Here is a 17,573-nt window from a genome sequence, read left to right as displayed (position 1 = left end):
TACCCCAAAAAATCATTTTTATCAGTGTACAGTATCCACTTTTAAACAACAGTATCCCACCTCATTGTGACACTCATCCAATATCAGGATTGTATATTGTGGATTTTTTTTATTACAAGAACATACACTTGAAATATAAACAGTAAAAAAATATGCGAATTTTGAAGAAAAAAAGAAACCAGTGGATTTAGGGCACACAATTCATTTCCATATGTTAGCTCTGGCCGTTTCAGTTTAGCTTCTGACATGTCCAGGCACCATCCATGGTACCACCTCTCACACGTCACATTGGATCTAGAGAGTATGAATGTGGAAATACCATGAACACCTATATATAAATTGCTGCAGTGTAAAATTGTTTATTTTTCTATTCGCCTTTCATCAGTAATCAAAAAACTCACCCACTTGTCACTGGACACACAGAAGCCACGATTTTCCAGTGAACACGTGGCACAGTTATGGCCTCATTGAAATTGGGACCCCATTACAAAATCCACAATATACAGCCCTGATAATGTAAGAGTGACACACTGAGGTGGGATACCCTACTCTCATTTAGTCCATGGAATCAGTCCTTTTCAAATTTATCTGAACTACATAGTCCATTTTGAAGGCCTGTATTTGAAAAAATCCACAATAAACAGTCCTGATATTGTGTGAGTGACATGAGGTGGGATCCCAGCAAGCAATTTTTGGTTTAAAAGACGTCTATTGGCCGTCTAAACATAGCCCACACGTCTAGGCTAAAACAAGGCTAAATTTGGGCTGTCAGTGAAAAGTTAATAGACGTCTAATCATTACCGAAGAATAGCCTAGTCATCAAATAGACCGCTATTAAACGAATACACGTAGACGTCTAAAAGACGGTGAATTTGGGTCTCTAAGCTAAAACAAGGCTAAATTTGGGCTGTCAGTGAAAAGTTAATAGACGTCTAATCATTACCGAAGAATAGCCTAGTCATCAAATAGACCGCTGTTAAACGAATACACGTAGACGTCTAATAGACGGTGAATTTGGGTCTCTAAGTTACAACAAAGCTGAATTTTGGCTGTCAGGGAAAATTTTATACGTCTAACCATAATCATCAAATAGACAGATTATGAATGCCTACATAATAGATAACCACACAATACCCAAAATATTTTTTGTTAACTAAATTTAACATGTTCTTCTCATAAATAGCAATTAATACAAACAAATTAAATATAAAGCTTTTATTAATAAAACCAACAATTGTAAAAAAGACAAAATGGAAAATTTAAGAAATAATATATTTGTTACAACAAAATCAAATGAATTAAGATTTGAACTTCTTTAGAATTTTTTTAAATAAAGGACAACCAATAATAATACAAATAACAAGAAAATCTAACAATAGTAAACTGATTCATTATTTTTTTCTATACCCACCCCCCCCCAACTCTCCCTGGTGCTTGCTTAAAATGGCATTCCTCAAGTCAAATTCAGTTGCTGTTGGGAAGTTGGTCATCACGGCATCTGCAAAGAAAAAAAAAATAAGCATGATAAAAGGCTTTTTGGACATCATCGTGTTTTAGTTTATACATTTATTGTAACGGATTTGATAATAGGGCTCGGTAATATAGCGCTGACATATATACTGATTTGGAAAATGTTTATATCAACACAGACTGATGTCATAAAGAAAATACATTAAATCATTAAAATGATAGTATACATCACCTTTAAGCCAAACGACAGACATGCAAACACAAGCACATACCTGCAATGACCGAGAACAGAGTGGTCTTCTCAAAAGCTGCCTTCTGCAGCGTACCACCCACCTTCATATTAAAATTGGACATGAGGCTGTTTTGCAAAACCCTAAAACAAAAAAAGATAGAATAGAAATATATGCTTCAGTGTACAAGTGTGCACCGACCTTAAATGTTAATGACCATTGAGCTGCAAGTTTTCCATCATTAACCCTATAAAACTCTTTATTCAAGCTGATTGCTGGCCCACACTGAGAAATAGTTTTTCCCCCTGTAGGTCCCCTCACAATCGGTGTCTGCCTCAATACTGTCTGCCAAAATTTAACTCTGTGGTAGTAACTAAAAAGTAGTCAAGTAAACATTTAAACCTCAACTGTACATCAACAGCACTATTCTAATACACACAGATACTTTTTGTAATCGCTAATTTTATATTGACAATTTAAATTTGATTTTTTTTAACACTGTAATATGCAATTATTTTTGAAGTTTCAAACTCTGTTATGGTACTTCGTAACAAAAAGGTCTATTCTATTAGATCTATCTCTGTATGCAACAAGCCATTGCACTGTCACACATTCAATATTACAGATTAAATTATTTTTGGACTTTATGAAAGGTGAAAGCTTTAGTGAGGGCATGTTGTTGTTGTTTTACCATTGCTGCCCGGGTCTCCATACTCTCCAGCTGCCTTTCCAAGCATTGGAAATCCTCCATAGTTGCCAATGCAGACAGTTGGACACCAGTGTCTGTTTCCACCCTTTGGCCAACTCTTTTTAATTCTTCTTTTATTTCAACAAGAAGCGTTAGCACCTTTCTTTGAAACCCTAAATGCAACAAAGGCAGTGTTACTTTCAAATATTAAAAAAAAAGTACCACAACACTCAAATACTTCCATAACAAAAACTTAGCATGACAATATGAGCATGTATGTATTCATGCATGAATGAATGCATGTGTGTATATACATATATATATTTGTTATGCATATTTATTGCTGTGCTTTGTTCACTGGATAATTATCAATAAAACTTTTAGTGCATTTAAATCAAAGAACGTGGATCACATCACTCCAGTTCTGAGGTATTCATACTGAATTGACTTCCACAGTAGATATAAAATAATTTAGACTACGTATCTTGGTGATTGCCATCGGGATATGAAGCGATTTCCAACCAACATAACACAAAGTGCTTTTAAACCAAATCCCTTGCTTTGAGATAACCACTAAATGGCATACTCTAGCCCTGCTATCTGCTAAAATTTCACGGTCCCTACAAAATATGAAATGTAGAATGGAAACATGACAAAGAGATAACACAGTTACTTACAAGAAAATTGAACGTATTCCTTTTGCCCGTCTGTTGATCGCGTTGATTAGCTTCTACACCTGTGGCTTCTGCTCACGTGTTGGTTATTAAAAAAATGGCGTCGGCGGTATTGTTTATCGCGAGATCTGGCCGAATTCTCTACCAACTTCCAAGTCTCGCGTTGGCAGTGGCCATGTCTCAGTACTAGGGCAAATTGCCACCTACAGGTTGGGATATGTAATTGCATGTTTATTTAACAAAGTAAAAAATTCTAATCGGGAAATGTAATGTGTGACAGTACAAATAATGCAAATTAAAACTTGGCCAAAATTACTTGGTTGTTATGATGTCATGCATCCCACACGCTGTACATGTAAACAATTTTAGACTAGCTGGTTCAATATTGGGCTACAGCCAAGTCGTTGAAATTAGACCACAGATTGCCTTCGTTTAGCCCATACACAGCCTGTCCAATTCAGGGATAAATCGTGGCTACAGATGTCACGAAATAACACTTATTGTTTAGATATTATTGATAATGCTAACATGACGGGAAACATTTCGCCCAAGGGCTAAAAGCAGACTACACGTAGCCCGTCCAATTTAGTGCTAAAACGTGGCTACATATAGACCATGTCAAGAAACACTTGTATTTGTGTAGATGTTGAGACGGCGAACATGAAGGGATATGAACCATGCACTTCCTGGTAATCAGCTGCCTGGACAAAACCTATAGTGCCTCAGTTTGGACTATGTGTGGGCTACAAATAGCTGCTCTGACGACGAGCAAAATAGCGTATACGCTCAGGCTATTGAACATGTCAAAGAAATTAAACCAAATACCTTATAAACGCTGTTCATTTTGCTTACATGATGTAATATCATATATCTCACAAGTTATTTAGCCAAAAACGACTTTAAACAAAATTCTAGGTTCTTTGGGCTAGAAGTGGGTTACACATAACCGGACTACATCTGGTCTATAGTTAACCGAGACGTTGAAATGACGGCTATTGCTTGCTGGGATGCTTCCACTCTTATAAAGTGGAATTAGTCTGTGGAATCAGATAGTGTTCTTTAAATATTTATCTGAATTATAGAAATTAATAGTAGGCTAATTTTGGAGGGCTGTACTTCAAAAAATACACAACAAAAAAAATTAAAGCCTTCAATGCAATTGAGGTTCTCTTTCAATACCATTAATATATCGTTTCATGTGTAATATTTTCATATTTAATTTTTAAATATATTAGCATTTTTATTAATTCACTATTGACAGACTGATACCGCGTTATAGATCGATTTTTCTTTTGATATCCAAAAATGTGCTTAAATATGAGGCGCGGTAGACACATATTGCTCACATATACATGTATAGTATTGGATGTTCAAGCAAACACATATGAAAAACATGTGCGCACTAATGTGAAATCCATACCTATACATATTATTTTAGTAATGCATGCATGTACACTTTTTCCGGCTTGACCGCGGTGTTGGACTGACATTCTTTAATTCGGTACTTCCTGTTTCCTTCGGTGCGTATACACTAATGTCTCAAAATACTTTACAAACACATTTACAAATGGTTCTACTTTAACGTCACACGTTAAACATTAAAGCGGTAGTAAACTGGACTAGTCGAACACAGCATCTGGGACCCAACCCATAGTTAGGCTACTGCACTAAATGCGTAATCTTACGACAGAGACATGTTGCCTATGAGATCGTGAGGATAGTGTCAGGCGCTCTCTCTTTATTGACAGGTGTCTGAACCTGAACGTTTTTGGACATTGACTGTTGCCTACCTGAAAACCTGTAAGAGATGAGATCTTGAGCTGAATCGACATGGTTAGTGGGTAAGACCTTCATTCATGTTCTTTGGATACAAGTGGAGTTAGGTTTATACAAGCTTTGGTTTGAAGTTGCTACTTGGTTTTTTATGCAAACATTTAATTTTAAGTGTAACTGAGATGCCCAAAGACCTAGTATGTGTCTGACGTGTATGTACAATAGGCTTATAGGTGTTTGCTTACTTTAGTTACCTGAGTGAGTAAGTGTTAATGGTGGCATTGACAAAGCTATCATGCATTGTTAACCATCATGCAGTGTCGTTTTATACATTCAAACCATGTTCCTCATTACAGCATTGGCCACGGTCTTTATTTATACTTTATATGTTGACATTGGGAAATCAGATTGGCAGGCATTGTTTGGTAAATTACTCTGAAAAAGTAATCTCTCATCAAACCAATGTGCAGCATCCACTTGGATTATTAAATAGTATTTAGTTTAGTAATTACATTCAAAGTAAGAAAAATAAGAGTAACCCTTTACTTTATATATTTTTTAAGGGAAATCTAATAAAATGTCTGTAATTTATTACTTAGTTACACCCAACACTGTTGGCAGGATATATTACTGTTATTCTATATTATAAGTCATCAGAAATGATAACTTCATACATTTTGTTACTTTAATCTTATGTTCTGTAAATTCTGTTTAATAATGTGGTACATTGCGCAATGTAATCTAAAGCATTTCCGAAAAATCCTAATCCTTATCAACCGTAACATAACTGTGACATTAATTTGATCTGTTCCCAAAGTCAGGTATGAATCATTGTTTCATAAGTATTTTGAATATGGTTTATATATTCGTTCCTTAAGCCTTATAAAGTTTTGTGCCATTCGTAAAAATGTTAAACATCATGTGACATGCGTTTTCAGTAGTGTAGTGTAAACACAGATTTGTTCTAAAATGCATGTGGAAAACAAGGATAATTTTCGTACGACAACAGGCTAATCTAAACACCACATTCAGGCTAAATACAGAGACTTAGAAACTGTGTTAGAAACTCAGAAAAGTACTCAAAGACGATGTGCTAGAATCAACAGTAGACACACAATACAGTAAACACTGTACTTATGATACAATACAATAGACTATCTTATAAACATATAGTGCACAAAGGTCTATAATTTATACAGTTAGCACACAATTTTTGGTGTCTTGTGAGACCTGTAGTATTGTGCTAATCTCATTGGGTCTCCCAAGACCCTTTCTCTCCTGATGTCTCCCAACATTTGCATTAACATTGCATAACATTTGAATTTAAGCACTTCATATGTGAGGCTAGCTTCTTTCTGGTGTTCGTCACGACAAACATTGTGACAACTGCAAAAAAATTTTTTAAGTCTGGTTTATGCATATTGTGTCAGCTGTTAACCGAGACCGACAGCCCTAGACATTAAATAATATTTAAGTTCTGTGCAAAAAGGGCAAACAAATATATAATCACCATTTTAGTTCCAAAGAACCTAATATTTCGCCAAGATACCTGTCGCTGATGGACTACTAGTTGCACGTACAAAAACCATTGTTGACAGTTGGACAGACTGGGTCCATGCAAAATAGGGAAGGGTTTCAAAATGAGATGCATTAGAAATCCCCAGCAAAGCTTGCAAAACAATTTGATTTGCATTTAAAACATCAGGACACCAGTGACACATGAAAGACATCTTCGTGTCGCACGTTACACATTTTGTTTGGAATTGTTTTTAAAGAAGTCCAATATGTTCTCACTTCATCTGCAGGTACATTGCTTTTCCTTTACTTGATCTGTTTTCCAGGCCTGCATACATTGAGCTACGAAATGTGTGCAGATTTGAATAGTCTTAGAAGGTGTGTCTCTCAATGTTTGTCTATGCCAGGCTGTCATTGTAAAAAGTGTTCCTTATTACCGTGGATCTTTATATCCTATATAACACTGACTTTTTTACACACATCTTTTTGTCTAGGCTTGTCACAATCACACTGGAAGATCCTCAATGGTCCTTGATGATGATGAAAGTCTCAGCATTCATGACCGCTGGATCTGAACAATCATCAGAGTCCAACCAGTCCATCACCCCTGGAACTCAAACTTGACAGGTTTTCAAGTATGCCTTGAATCCAAACATCACTTCAGCCAGGAATCTGTCCGTTACTGTCTGTTCACTCCAAACTAGGGTCAAAGACTGAAGTCCTTGAGATGTTCATTAACATGCGCCGATTCAGGAAATGTAATCTACGCCTGATCGTTACATTTTTTACTACCCTACTGATCATGCTAAACTGGGAGAATATTGACACAAAAATTCTGACTCATGTCAAGTCATACACGTACCGCTACCTACATAATAGCTTCCAGTTTATCAATGCAAGCTTAAGAGTCAGTCCAGCGGAGGCTTTCAGGTACAGCAATCATAAATACCTCTTAAACCACGAAAATAAATGTGATGCAAAAGACATTCTGCTCTTGTTATTTGTGAAAAGCTCCTCTCAGAACTTCGATAGAAGACACGCCATCCGCACTACATGGGGGAACGAGGTGTACGTTGAAAACACGTTGGGGGTCACTATAAAGGTGCTGTTTGCTCTTGGTGTCCATCCTCAACAAAAGAATAGAAAAATTCTTCACCAGCAATTGATCTTAGAGAACCAAAAATACAAAGACCTCATCCAGCAGGACTTCATCGACACTTTCCACAATCTCACGCTCAAGCTCCTCTTGCAGCTCAGCTGGAAAGAAAGCTACTGTCGCCATGCGAACTTCTTCATGTCTACAGATGATGATGTCTTCATGCACATTCCAAACCTAATTCGCTACTTGAAAGAGATTGCCCGCAGTGACAATAAAAACCTTTGGATAGGAAGGGTGCACCGCGGGTCTCCGCCTGTACGGGATAAAACTAGCAAGTACTACGTGTCCCAAGATATGTACCCGTGGTTGTCCTACCCAGACTACACACCTGGGTCTGGATATGTCCTCTCTAAAGATGTGGCTACCAAGATCTATTATGCTTCTCGCACATTAAATGCTTCCCTTCATATCGACGACGTCTTTCTTGGAATCTGTGCTAAAATCATGGACATCTCTCCCAAGGATCATGTTTTCTTTTCAGGGGAGGGAAGAGCACATTATCACTGTTGTATCTACAACCAGATGATGACTTCGCACGGCCATGTGAGTGACATCTATGAATTGTGGGGGCGCGTGACGGATCCTAAAGCTTGTCAAATGTCCTCAGGACTATTTTCGAGGCTCTACTGCACGCTTGTGAAAGTGAGGCTTTTATGCGTGCCATTTTGGTCATACTCATACCCATGCAAGGCAGCTTTTGTGTAAAATATGACCATTATTTGCTGTTTATGTAGAAACAAATTTTTTCGTGTTAATTGTAGCTCATGGTGCACATACTAGTGGTCACACTCCTGACAAAACTATACTGTTATCACCGTCAAAGTTCTCACTTACTTTTAAGCAACCAAACATTGAATTTAATGCAGCTTGGAAATAAAGTACTAAAGTAGAATTGTTTTACAAATAAACTGGTTTTATGAGGAATGGGATATAATTTTTCCAGTAAGTTTATAATACAAGTCAAATGGATTTATATAAAATATAACACAATAATATAAAATATTTTATAGCCAGATATGGATCAGCTAAAAATAATTGCATGTGAAAAGTGGGTGTTGCGAAATAAACTGGGTGTGAAAAACATATAGAACAAACTGAAGCACAAACAGTTCACAACAAGACTTATTAAATGTATCAATAGAAAGTTCGTTTAGAATAATTCTGGGTTTAAAGTGATAGTACACCCAAAAGTGAAAATGAAGTTATTCCAAACCTGTATGCATTTCTAAAATAAGATCTTTGGAAGAATGCCAATAACCAAACCGATATCTTCCCCCTAGTATTTCTTTTCCATACTATGGCAGTAAATGGGGGTTGAACTATTCCTTTGAAATCGCTATCAGCACGCTATAAACAGGCCATAGACAAAAAACATGAATGCACCTTGCTCTTAATTTGAATGAGACAATCTTAATACAATTTGAGAAACTTTTCATAAAAGCTTTTGTTCTACTGGATTATCTTTGGTTTATGGGACACTTTAACGCTGAGTACACATCATGTCTTCGATAGACAAACGTGGGAAGGGGCTGGATTTGCATTTCAAATGCGTGCTACACTCTTCGCTGGCCTCCATAACGCTCACATTCTGCTAACCTTCCTATCCTATTAAACACTGAAAAAATGTTGGCGGCAATATTTTTGAATAATATCTTAATAACATGAGCCTTTATTCTTCTGAAAACAAGGGATATGCTAGTGATGGCGAAGTGAAGCTTTCTGAACCACTGAAGAGTTCAAGAAATTTTATCGGGAAAAGGTTCATTACACGAAGCATTTTTAATCAGAGCTCGACTATGACCTCTGCTGGTGAAAATGTGGGAAAGCGCTGTGTCGCAAAATGTTTCACAATGGACCGACGCATTCATTTCAGAACCAATGATAATTTAATAAATGAATGCATGGGTTCATTAGTAAATTAATAAATCAGTATTATAAGTGCATAAAAATAAACATACCATTTGGATTATGGATGTTGACATTTTACCTTTTTTTAAACAACCCAAATAAATGAATAAAATAAATGCAGGTGCACGCAAACAAAAATACACATGCACTTTCATACGATTATAGTAAATCTGTAGCTGTAACAACCCATGAGGGAGTTGCCTGTCTCGCGAATTTCTTTTAAGTACGAAGTAGTCGCGTGGGTGTGTATGAAACGAAGCTTTAGACCTCATTGGTCACGTGATTTTGATCGAACGAATCAAGCATTTTTTAACAAGCATCGGAGCTTTGTTGTCATAGCTAACATCACCAGGATATAGTTTCCTCACAGCATCAATTCATTAAGATTCGCAAACAAAAGTATTCAGGTATGGCTTTCACTGCAGTCCCCGATAATGTTTTGATATCTCCATTTACATTTCACACTAACAAGCGGCGCTCACTGACCAGAGTTGAGACCCTAAGTCTACAGCATCAAATGGAGAACAACCGCCAACATACATAAACCCCAGATGCAATGAAAGCAGCTTATATTTATAACCCCAAAACTCAATCTCTACAGGAAAACATTTTTAATACGGTCACCAAACAGTGTTTGACCCATAGAAATCCAGACACCCTTGAGCAAAATAAACATTTCAATACTCAAACACAAGTGTAAATCTGGGTACTGTGACTGTTGTAAGATCACACAAATTGATTTAATAAGCATGACATTTTCACTCATTTAACGTTCCTACAAATGAAACTAGTTCAAAGACATAACCAATTCCAGACAGAATAATCACGATCCTCTTTATTGTCAATTGGGCCAAACAAGAAATATTTAGTATTCAAATATTAAGACCCAACTTTTGAAGAGGACCTAACAAAAAAACTTCAAGTGATATACACTTAAATACATTCCACAAAAAAAGTGCCTTATATTACTGGAAATGTAGGTGAAGTGAATCAAGTTAAACTGCACACATGTTAGCATAACATAATTTGCAGACTTGATGCAGCACTTGTATCTTTTAGTCCACAAGTAAATTACTAAACGATGAAGAACATCTAACACATATATTTTGAACATACTAGGAAAATAATTCCTGATAAACACCACATGTAAAGAACCCATGTTTTGTAAACACAACCACCAGTAAATACTGATATGGTTAGAGTCTACAACTGTCCACGTCACGTATTGAATTTGCAAGTCTGATCCGCAGCCAGAATTGAGTCGTTTTCTCTTCCAATAATATAAGCGCAAATGGAGATCATTCAACAGCTATCCCTGCATCATCTCGTTTAAATCAGGTCAGCGACATTCATGGGCATCTCTTCGACAGTCGTGTTGTAAAACGTCTCAATGTCTCGAAGAATTCTTTTGTCTTCTTCAGTAACAAAATTGATGGCCACACCTTTTCTGCCAAAACGACCTCCACGGCCAATCCTGCAAGAGGAAAATTAAAGAAAACCGATAATTAACTGAATGCAAGAACTAACGTGTACAATTTGCTTATAATTTTACCCACCTATGGATATAATTCTCTCGATTTGTTGGTAGATCATAGTTGATGACAAGAGAAACTTGTTGCACATCAATTCCACGAGCCTAAGAAATAGTTTCAGGTCAGTAAAGCACTACAATGAGTTGTGGGGTATTAAAATTAGGGAATCTTTGAAACTCACCAGCAAATCTGTAGTTATGAGGACTCTGCTAGAGCCAGACCTAAATTCTCGCATGATTATGTCTCGCTCCTTCTGGTCCATGTCTCCATGCTGAAAAGCAAGAAAATTGCTTTAAATATATAAAAGCCAGCATATATTACCATGTTTGCACAGTCATGATGGGCAAGTATGATCAGTAATGTTAAAATATCTCCATGAGAGGTCAGTCCCGAAAGATGATACCATCATTTCATACTTGAGCTACCATTACGCATAGCCCCTAATAGGACCATAAACTGTACGTTTAACTTTGATTACTACCAAATTTAATGGTAGAAATAAGTGTTTCAGCAGTTCCGCATTTCATTTGACTAACATTCACACATCTGGATTGTCCTTACCAGAGCAGACACAGTAAAATCTCTCGCATGCATCTTCTCAGTCAACCAGTCAACCTTTCTTCTGGTGTTTAAGAAAATGACAGCCTGAGTGATTGTAAGGGTCTCGTAAAGGTCACAAAGTGTGTCCAACTTCCACTCCTAACACAAACCAAAAAAGTTCTGTGCATTAGTTAGCTAGTAAATGGCATACAAAAAAATACACATTTTGGGTTCATGTGTGGCACAGCATCTTGAGACCTAGAACACTGGACATTGAGAAAGAGGTCCGTGCTAGGCTCATTTCCGACAATGTGCTTTTGATCTTCCTTCTTTGTGAAGAACCAGTACTAGCATGAACACCAGCTCTAGGCCAGAAGGTCTTGAGCTGGTGATTTTAGCACGGTGCTTTTAAAAGAAGGGATTGACATTTTATTTTTGTATATATGGGAAGTTAACCAGCACCTCACCTCTCGCTCTACATTGATGTAAAACTGCTTGATGCCCTCTAGAGTCAGTTCCTCCTTTTTCACCAAAATGCGAATGGGTTCACGCATGAACTTTGTGGTCACCTCCAAAACATCAGCAGGCATGGTGGCCGAAAGCAGCACAACCTGGTTAAATAAGCAATTAGATTATAAACCGACTCAAACATTATAAAAGGTGTCACATTCATGCAATTGACAGACAGTGACTTGTATGGCATTGAAAGGGAGCAGTATGTGCTTTCTCTGGGAATTAAACTACTACTGGAACACTTGCAAATAGTGTGGGGTCCAAAAAGTATGGGAAAACTACTTAATGCAGCAACATTGCAAATAACTATTTTAAGTTTTAAACAGCTAAGAATTTTAATGTAAAAGATACACATTTCTTAGCATTAGGTATGACACACTGTAAATGCAACCAAACTGACTTCGTACAAAGGCAGTCAAGGTTTATTTACAGTTAAATAAAATAAACATGGCTTCATGATACTTGTGAGAACAAATAGTGGACAAGTGTGATCAGTTGAAAAGGTCGTCTCCATAACAGGTCAGTCCCGAAAGATGATACCATCATTTCACACTTGTCCACAGATCTGCATGGTAACAATTAGTCTATGTACACGTTTCTTGGTGTGACTCCCTATTAGAGACATACTCCTGGCAATTACAGACCGAGTAATACATGACTAAATACATCAATATTTACCACTGAAAATGTTATGACATCCTGTAAATGCAACCAAACTGACTTTGTACAAAGGCAGTCATGACCTACAACTCAGTGAAGTTTCAAGTCCATAGTTTTTTTTACAGAACATACTGTAAAAATAAACATTTTTGAACTTCTGAACATCAATGAGCAGCGCATTTATGAAAGCATCTTGATAAGTGTTGCTCTGGACCTTGAAGGACAAGTCACGGGACATTAAGAAAGAGGTCCTGCCAGGTTTAGTTTCCAGTGCAGGGCTGGTGCTCTTTGGGTTGAACTCTGCTAGCACTATCACACTGCAATTTAAGCGCAGTTCTTGGGGCCTTGACTTACTTGGATGTTTGTGCTTAATTTCTGGAAAATCTCATAAATTTGATCCTTGAACCCACGACTCAGCATTTCATCAGCTTCATCAAGGACAAACATCTTAATCCATTTGGGAGCTGCGGGTAAAACAAAATCTCAAATTAAATCATCAGGCTAAAGCCCTGCAACCAAGTTGGTGGAAATGTATGATCAGTAAAGTAAATTCTCTCCATTGCAGGTCAGTCCCGAAAGATGATAACATCATGTCATACTTATACAGGCTTGTGTAAGGGTTTGCCTGTAGGGGTTGTTCAAGTTCAAATAATTTGCATTTTTTTACTTACATAAGTACCTCCTGTTCAGCATGTCAAACACACGGCCTGGTGTGCCGACAACGATGTGCGGAGCTTCAGCCTGCAGCTTTTGCATTTCGTTCCGCACGTTGGTACCTCCAATGCAAGCATGGCAAGAAGTACCCATGTAGTCACCCAAGGCCAGGATGACCTTCTGAATCTACAGAGGCAATGGACGAAGGTGCATAGTTTATTTACACAGTTAAATAAAATAAACATGGCTTCATGATACTTGGGAGAACAAATAGTGGACAAGTGTGATCAGTTGAAAAGGTCGTCTCCATAACAGGTCAGTCCCGAAAGATGATACCATCATTTCACACTTGTCCACAGATCTGCATGGTAACAATTAGTCTAATTGGGAGTCACACCAAGAAACGTGTACATAGAGACATACTCCTGGCAATTACAGACTGAGTGATACATGACTAAATACATCAATATTTCCCACTGAAAATGTTAACAAATTTGCAAAAATAAAACACCCACAATTAGTGATTGATGTGGCAGGAAGAACAGCAAAATGAATACCTTGAATTGAGCTACTGCCAGAATATGCCGCCTTGGTCTGAGACATTTAAGTTTATCATGACCTCAGGACCAGCATACCTGCTGAGCAAGCTCTCGGGTTGGTGCCAGGACCAAAGCCTGAGTCTCTTTCTGCTCAATCTCCAGTTGCTGCAGGATGGAAATGGCAAATGTGGCAGTTTTACCAGTCCCTGACTGGGCCTGAGCAATAACATCATAACCTACAAAGTAACAAAAACAAACAATGAAAGCGACATCATCAATAGCTTTGCCTGTTTTCAAAGAAACTTTCAGATCAAACAACTTTACCCTGCATTAACACAGGACATCAGCACTTGGCAGAGGGCGTGTCTTAAGCATGGCAGACACTATCGTCATAGTGACAGCCAATCATATTGTTCTCCAGGCATGCATGAACGCAATTGACTAGCGTCTGCTAACGGTTAAACGGTCAACCGTACAGATCCTGCTCTACAGTTTGGAACGCATATGACCTGAAGATTGCATTTTCAGCATTACACAGGTGACTAGTTTAGCATCCAAGTATGTTTACATTCTTGAAAAGGTTCCTTAAATGAACCTGCTGTACATTGGAATGTTTTAAGCGGTGCAAGTTGGCTCATTGAATCAGCATTATACACTACACAGCAAGTTAGCTAGTATGAACACACATTGTGATCAGAACGACTCATCTGCCCAAATGAGTCATTAGGTTGTTTGTTTGAACAGTTTAAACTATTGTTAAGCTAGCGAATAAAAGCTTTTATTAGATTTAAGCTACTTTTGTGTTGGTTGGATACATTGTTTTATAAAACCCAATTCTCACTAATCAAATTTTTACGATGTTTGTATTGTTAATCTACTAAAAGGGACAGTTGGTTTACACATGTGCATATGTACATGAGAAGAATGGCACCACCTTTTGAGCCAGGAAAACCCGCCTGAACTAAGTTCTTTGCATAAAAGACACCTGCATTGGAACTTAAAGGTCAAAAACTGTTCAACTTCTACAACGCGCACCGCCACCAGACCCAAATTCAATTCAGCAACACATGACGGCACCCATTCAAACTAAATGAGAATCATTAATGCTGACATCTCATGTGAATGTAGTTACAGTGTTCATACCTTTTATGCAAGGAATTATAGCTCTCTGTTGGATTGCTGAAGGTTTCTCAAAACCATAGGCATAGATTCCACGAAGGAGAGTTTCCTTCAAGTTCATATCATCAAAATTGTCTGTAATATCATTCCAGTTGCTCTGTAAAACAGGGGCATCAAATAAATGAGAAACAATAATCTTAGTCAAACTTCTATCAAAGTAAAATTTACATATTCGGAATGCACTGATATGTCAATTTCGGCCGATAATGAAAATTCAACATTGGATGCAGATATCCGATATAAAGCATCTCAATTTTAATACAACTTTCTTATTTACCTGAAAATCACATACCAAGCCTACGTTACAATAATTAAAGACTAAAGACTGGCATAATGTTAATTTAATATACAAATTATAGATTTCTTAGTGCAATCCGGAAAATTCTCTATATATAGCCGCAAGTCTAACAGCCCTCAAGACAGGAGGCTCCAAACAATAACCTCCTGTTCCCATAATTTACACATTCACAAATATCTACATTCTACATTAACAGTGCTTTTCTAATAGCAGTAAGTGAATGATCATGACAGAAAGACACTACTGATTTTAACTGAGCAGCATGCAGCTGAAGTGGATCAACTAGAGGATTCATAACTAATCAGCTACAATTTATAGTTTTATCATCAGCTGATACCAATAACATTTAAAGGACCATTTGTCGGCCAATAACGTATTGTGCATCCCTACATATATATGCACAAATAGGTTGCCCTGTGGCACAGGATCTCAAGGCCTAGGACACTGGACCTGAAGGGGTCCTAGGTTTATTTCCGATCATGTGCTTTTGAGCTTCCTTTACTAGCATGAACATCAGCTCTTGGGCCCAAAGATTTTAGCATGGTACTTTTGAAAGGCACTGACATGATTTTAATATTCGCTCTTAGCCATCAAAAGGTGAATGGTAAATACCTAACAATTTCTCTTTATTTCCTTTGCTCAAAAGTGAAAATACATCTTATGGTCGCCCTATTAAAACGGAATTAAAATATAAATTAAGAGAGACTTTAAACTAGCAAACAACCCCATTGGAGTCCTCATCTCAATTTACAAACCTCGATGACACCATCAGGCTCCATTCCTTCGGGCCCGCCATGGTCTCGATCTCGTGAGCTAAAACAATTAAGAGACGGTACATATTATGAGCATTTCTCACTCCATTTGAGTCTGTTCGCGTTTGTTGCATAACCTGTATATCCACGTGCCTCAACTATCGCTTAAAATGCCACGTGGCTTGAATAACGTTGAGGACTACGATAAATATACAAACGTACGAAATAATTTGCTGCAACGTTATTCTCTGCAAGTGGTATATTCCTTGGTTATAGATGTAGTTTCTACGTAATACCCGAATCTGAATCGAACTGCTGGCATTTGTTATTTTTCACACGTGAGTTGACAAATTACACACGACCATGAATTAATACGTTAAAAAAGGTCAAAAACAGACAGATATCTGACTTTAAACATCGCATGAAAAGTGTTTTAAGGCAAAGGAAAAGCCCATACGAACGCGAGGCCTCGAGCATGAGGCCACGCGTTTCATTTCAGGGTAGGCGTTACGAACGTCCATCGAATCAGTCTACAAGTTAAATTAAACAGACTCTTTGAAATGCAAGTGCATGTACTAAAAACATTTGTTAAAGATTGGAGTAACGTTAAGTTAAGCATTAAACCTGAAAGACACGTACAGCAAGTAAGCCAGCTGCGCGGCCTGGCTGATATCACATGGGCCGTGTCAAAACTCCCGAAAATCGGCGTAACAATTAGCCAGACACATATCTGATTCAAATATACGAACATTAACCGACACTAAATGAAGTTTGTTTATATAATGAACCCGTTTTACCTGTTGTAATCAGCAGAGTCGCCAGACATGGTCCGTTCAAGACTTCAGCATCCACTTGAAAGAAAGAACATGTGTAGCTCAGGCGAATTTATACAACCGGGACTCGTTTTCACTTTTAGAGTGAAACTGCACAAAACATATAAAACAGCTACACGTGGTTTATTGTCTATCGTAGACGACAATATCTATAATTCAAGTTAAGTAAATGACAATTCTATGAGTTTTTAATTTTGTTATGTCAAAGTTATTTAGATCCAAATGCCGTGGCGTGGAACTATATGCAGAAGCGCAAGGATATTGCAGCACTCATAGGGTGTAGTGGAGTCGCTACGGGGTCTCCACGTTTCTGGCCTTGAAATGGAACTAACTTATAAACTGAGGTGTACTTTTCTTTTTATCACGTTACCCCGAAACTGCAAATCTATTGTACTTGTTAAATGTTTGTATAATACTACATTTTTAAGATGTGCCGTCTGAAGTATTTTCTTTAGCACTACACAAAAACGGATACTGATAACTGTAACTCACTAACAGTTACACAGCCAATTGCATATTAAGTGGATTGTGTAAATTCACTACTGTATGGATGTGTGATAAAACATTTGGGGAAGTTGTGGCCTGGAATTGTGTTGCAAATTGCAAGGTATGTTTGCGGAATGCATGTCAGCAAACGTTGCTCACGAATTAATAGA

General features: G+C 37.5%; 2 protein-coding genes and 1 long non-coding RNA gene across 7 annotated transcripts in view; 1 reads left to right on the top strand and 2 right to left on the bottom strand.

The window, feature by feature from the left end:
- Nucleotides 1–1,151: 1,151 nt before the first annotated feature.
- Nucleotides 1,152–4,018, bottom strand: LOC306891410. 2 transcript variants are annotated; one of them, XR_013786344.1, is made up of 4 exons: nt 3,888–4,018; nt 3,066–3,265; nt 2,392–2,561; nt 1,152–1,843 (listed from the first exon to the last, which is right to left on the bottom strand). It is a non-coding gene; the product is annotated as an uncharacterized lncRNA (long non-coding RNA). The 2 variants fall into 2 exon arrangements; XR_013786345.1 differs by lacking the exon at nt 3,888–4,018 and having other exon boundaries at nt 3,066–3,409.
- A 505-nt stretch (nt 4,019–4,523) lies between these two features.
- Nucleotides 4,524–17,573, top strand: part of dcun1d1 (DCN1, defective in cullin neddylation 1, domain containing 1) — a 16,745-nt gene continuing 3,695 nt past the window's right edge. The window contains exons 1-2 of one of the 4 annotated variants that reach the window (XM_079452912.1): nt 4,524–4,895; nt 6,845–8,052. In XM_079452912.1, coding sequence (XP_079309038.1) covers nt 7,078–8,052 — 975 coding nt within the window. In that variant the 5' untranslated portion in view covers nt 4,524–4,895; nt 6,845–7,077. Of the gene's footprint in view, nt 4,904–6,844; nt 8,053–17,183; nt 17,525–17,573 lie in introns of those variants that run through there. The other 3 variants (XM_079452911.1, XM_079452914.1, XM_079452913.1) reach the window with 3 other exon arrangements.
- eif4a2 (eukaryotic translation initiation factor 4A2) lies at nt 10,014–16,961 on the bottom strand. Its single transcript, XM_079452916.1, has 11 exons — nt 16,882–16,961; nt 16,088–16,145; nt 14,999–15,131; nt 13,952–14,091; nt 13,334–13,502; nt 13,017–13,126; nt 11,957–12,100; nt 11,511–11,648; nt 11,131–11,220; nt 10,974–11,053; nt 10,014–10,891 (listed from the first exon to the last, which is right to left on the bottom strand). Exons 1-11 carry the CDS (start codon nt 16,908–16,910, stop codon nt 10,747–10,749), a joined length of 1,236 nt encoding a protein of 411 aa, XP_079309042.1. The 5' UTR covers nt 16,911–16,961; the 3' UTR covers nt 10,014–10,746.

This window comes from Barbatula barbatula, assembly GCF_947034865.1.
Source record: "Barbatula barbatula genome assembly, chromosome: 3".
NCBI lineage: Eukaryota > Metazoa > Chordata > Actinopteri > Cypriniformes > Nemacheilidae > Barbatula > Barbatula barbatula.
Note: the sequence above shows the minus strand (reverse complement) of the source record. Positions and strands in the feature narration are given on the sequence as shown.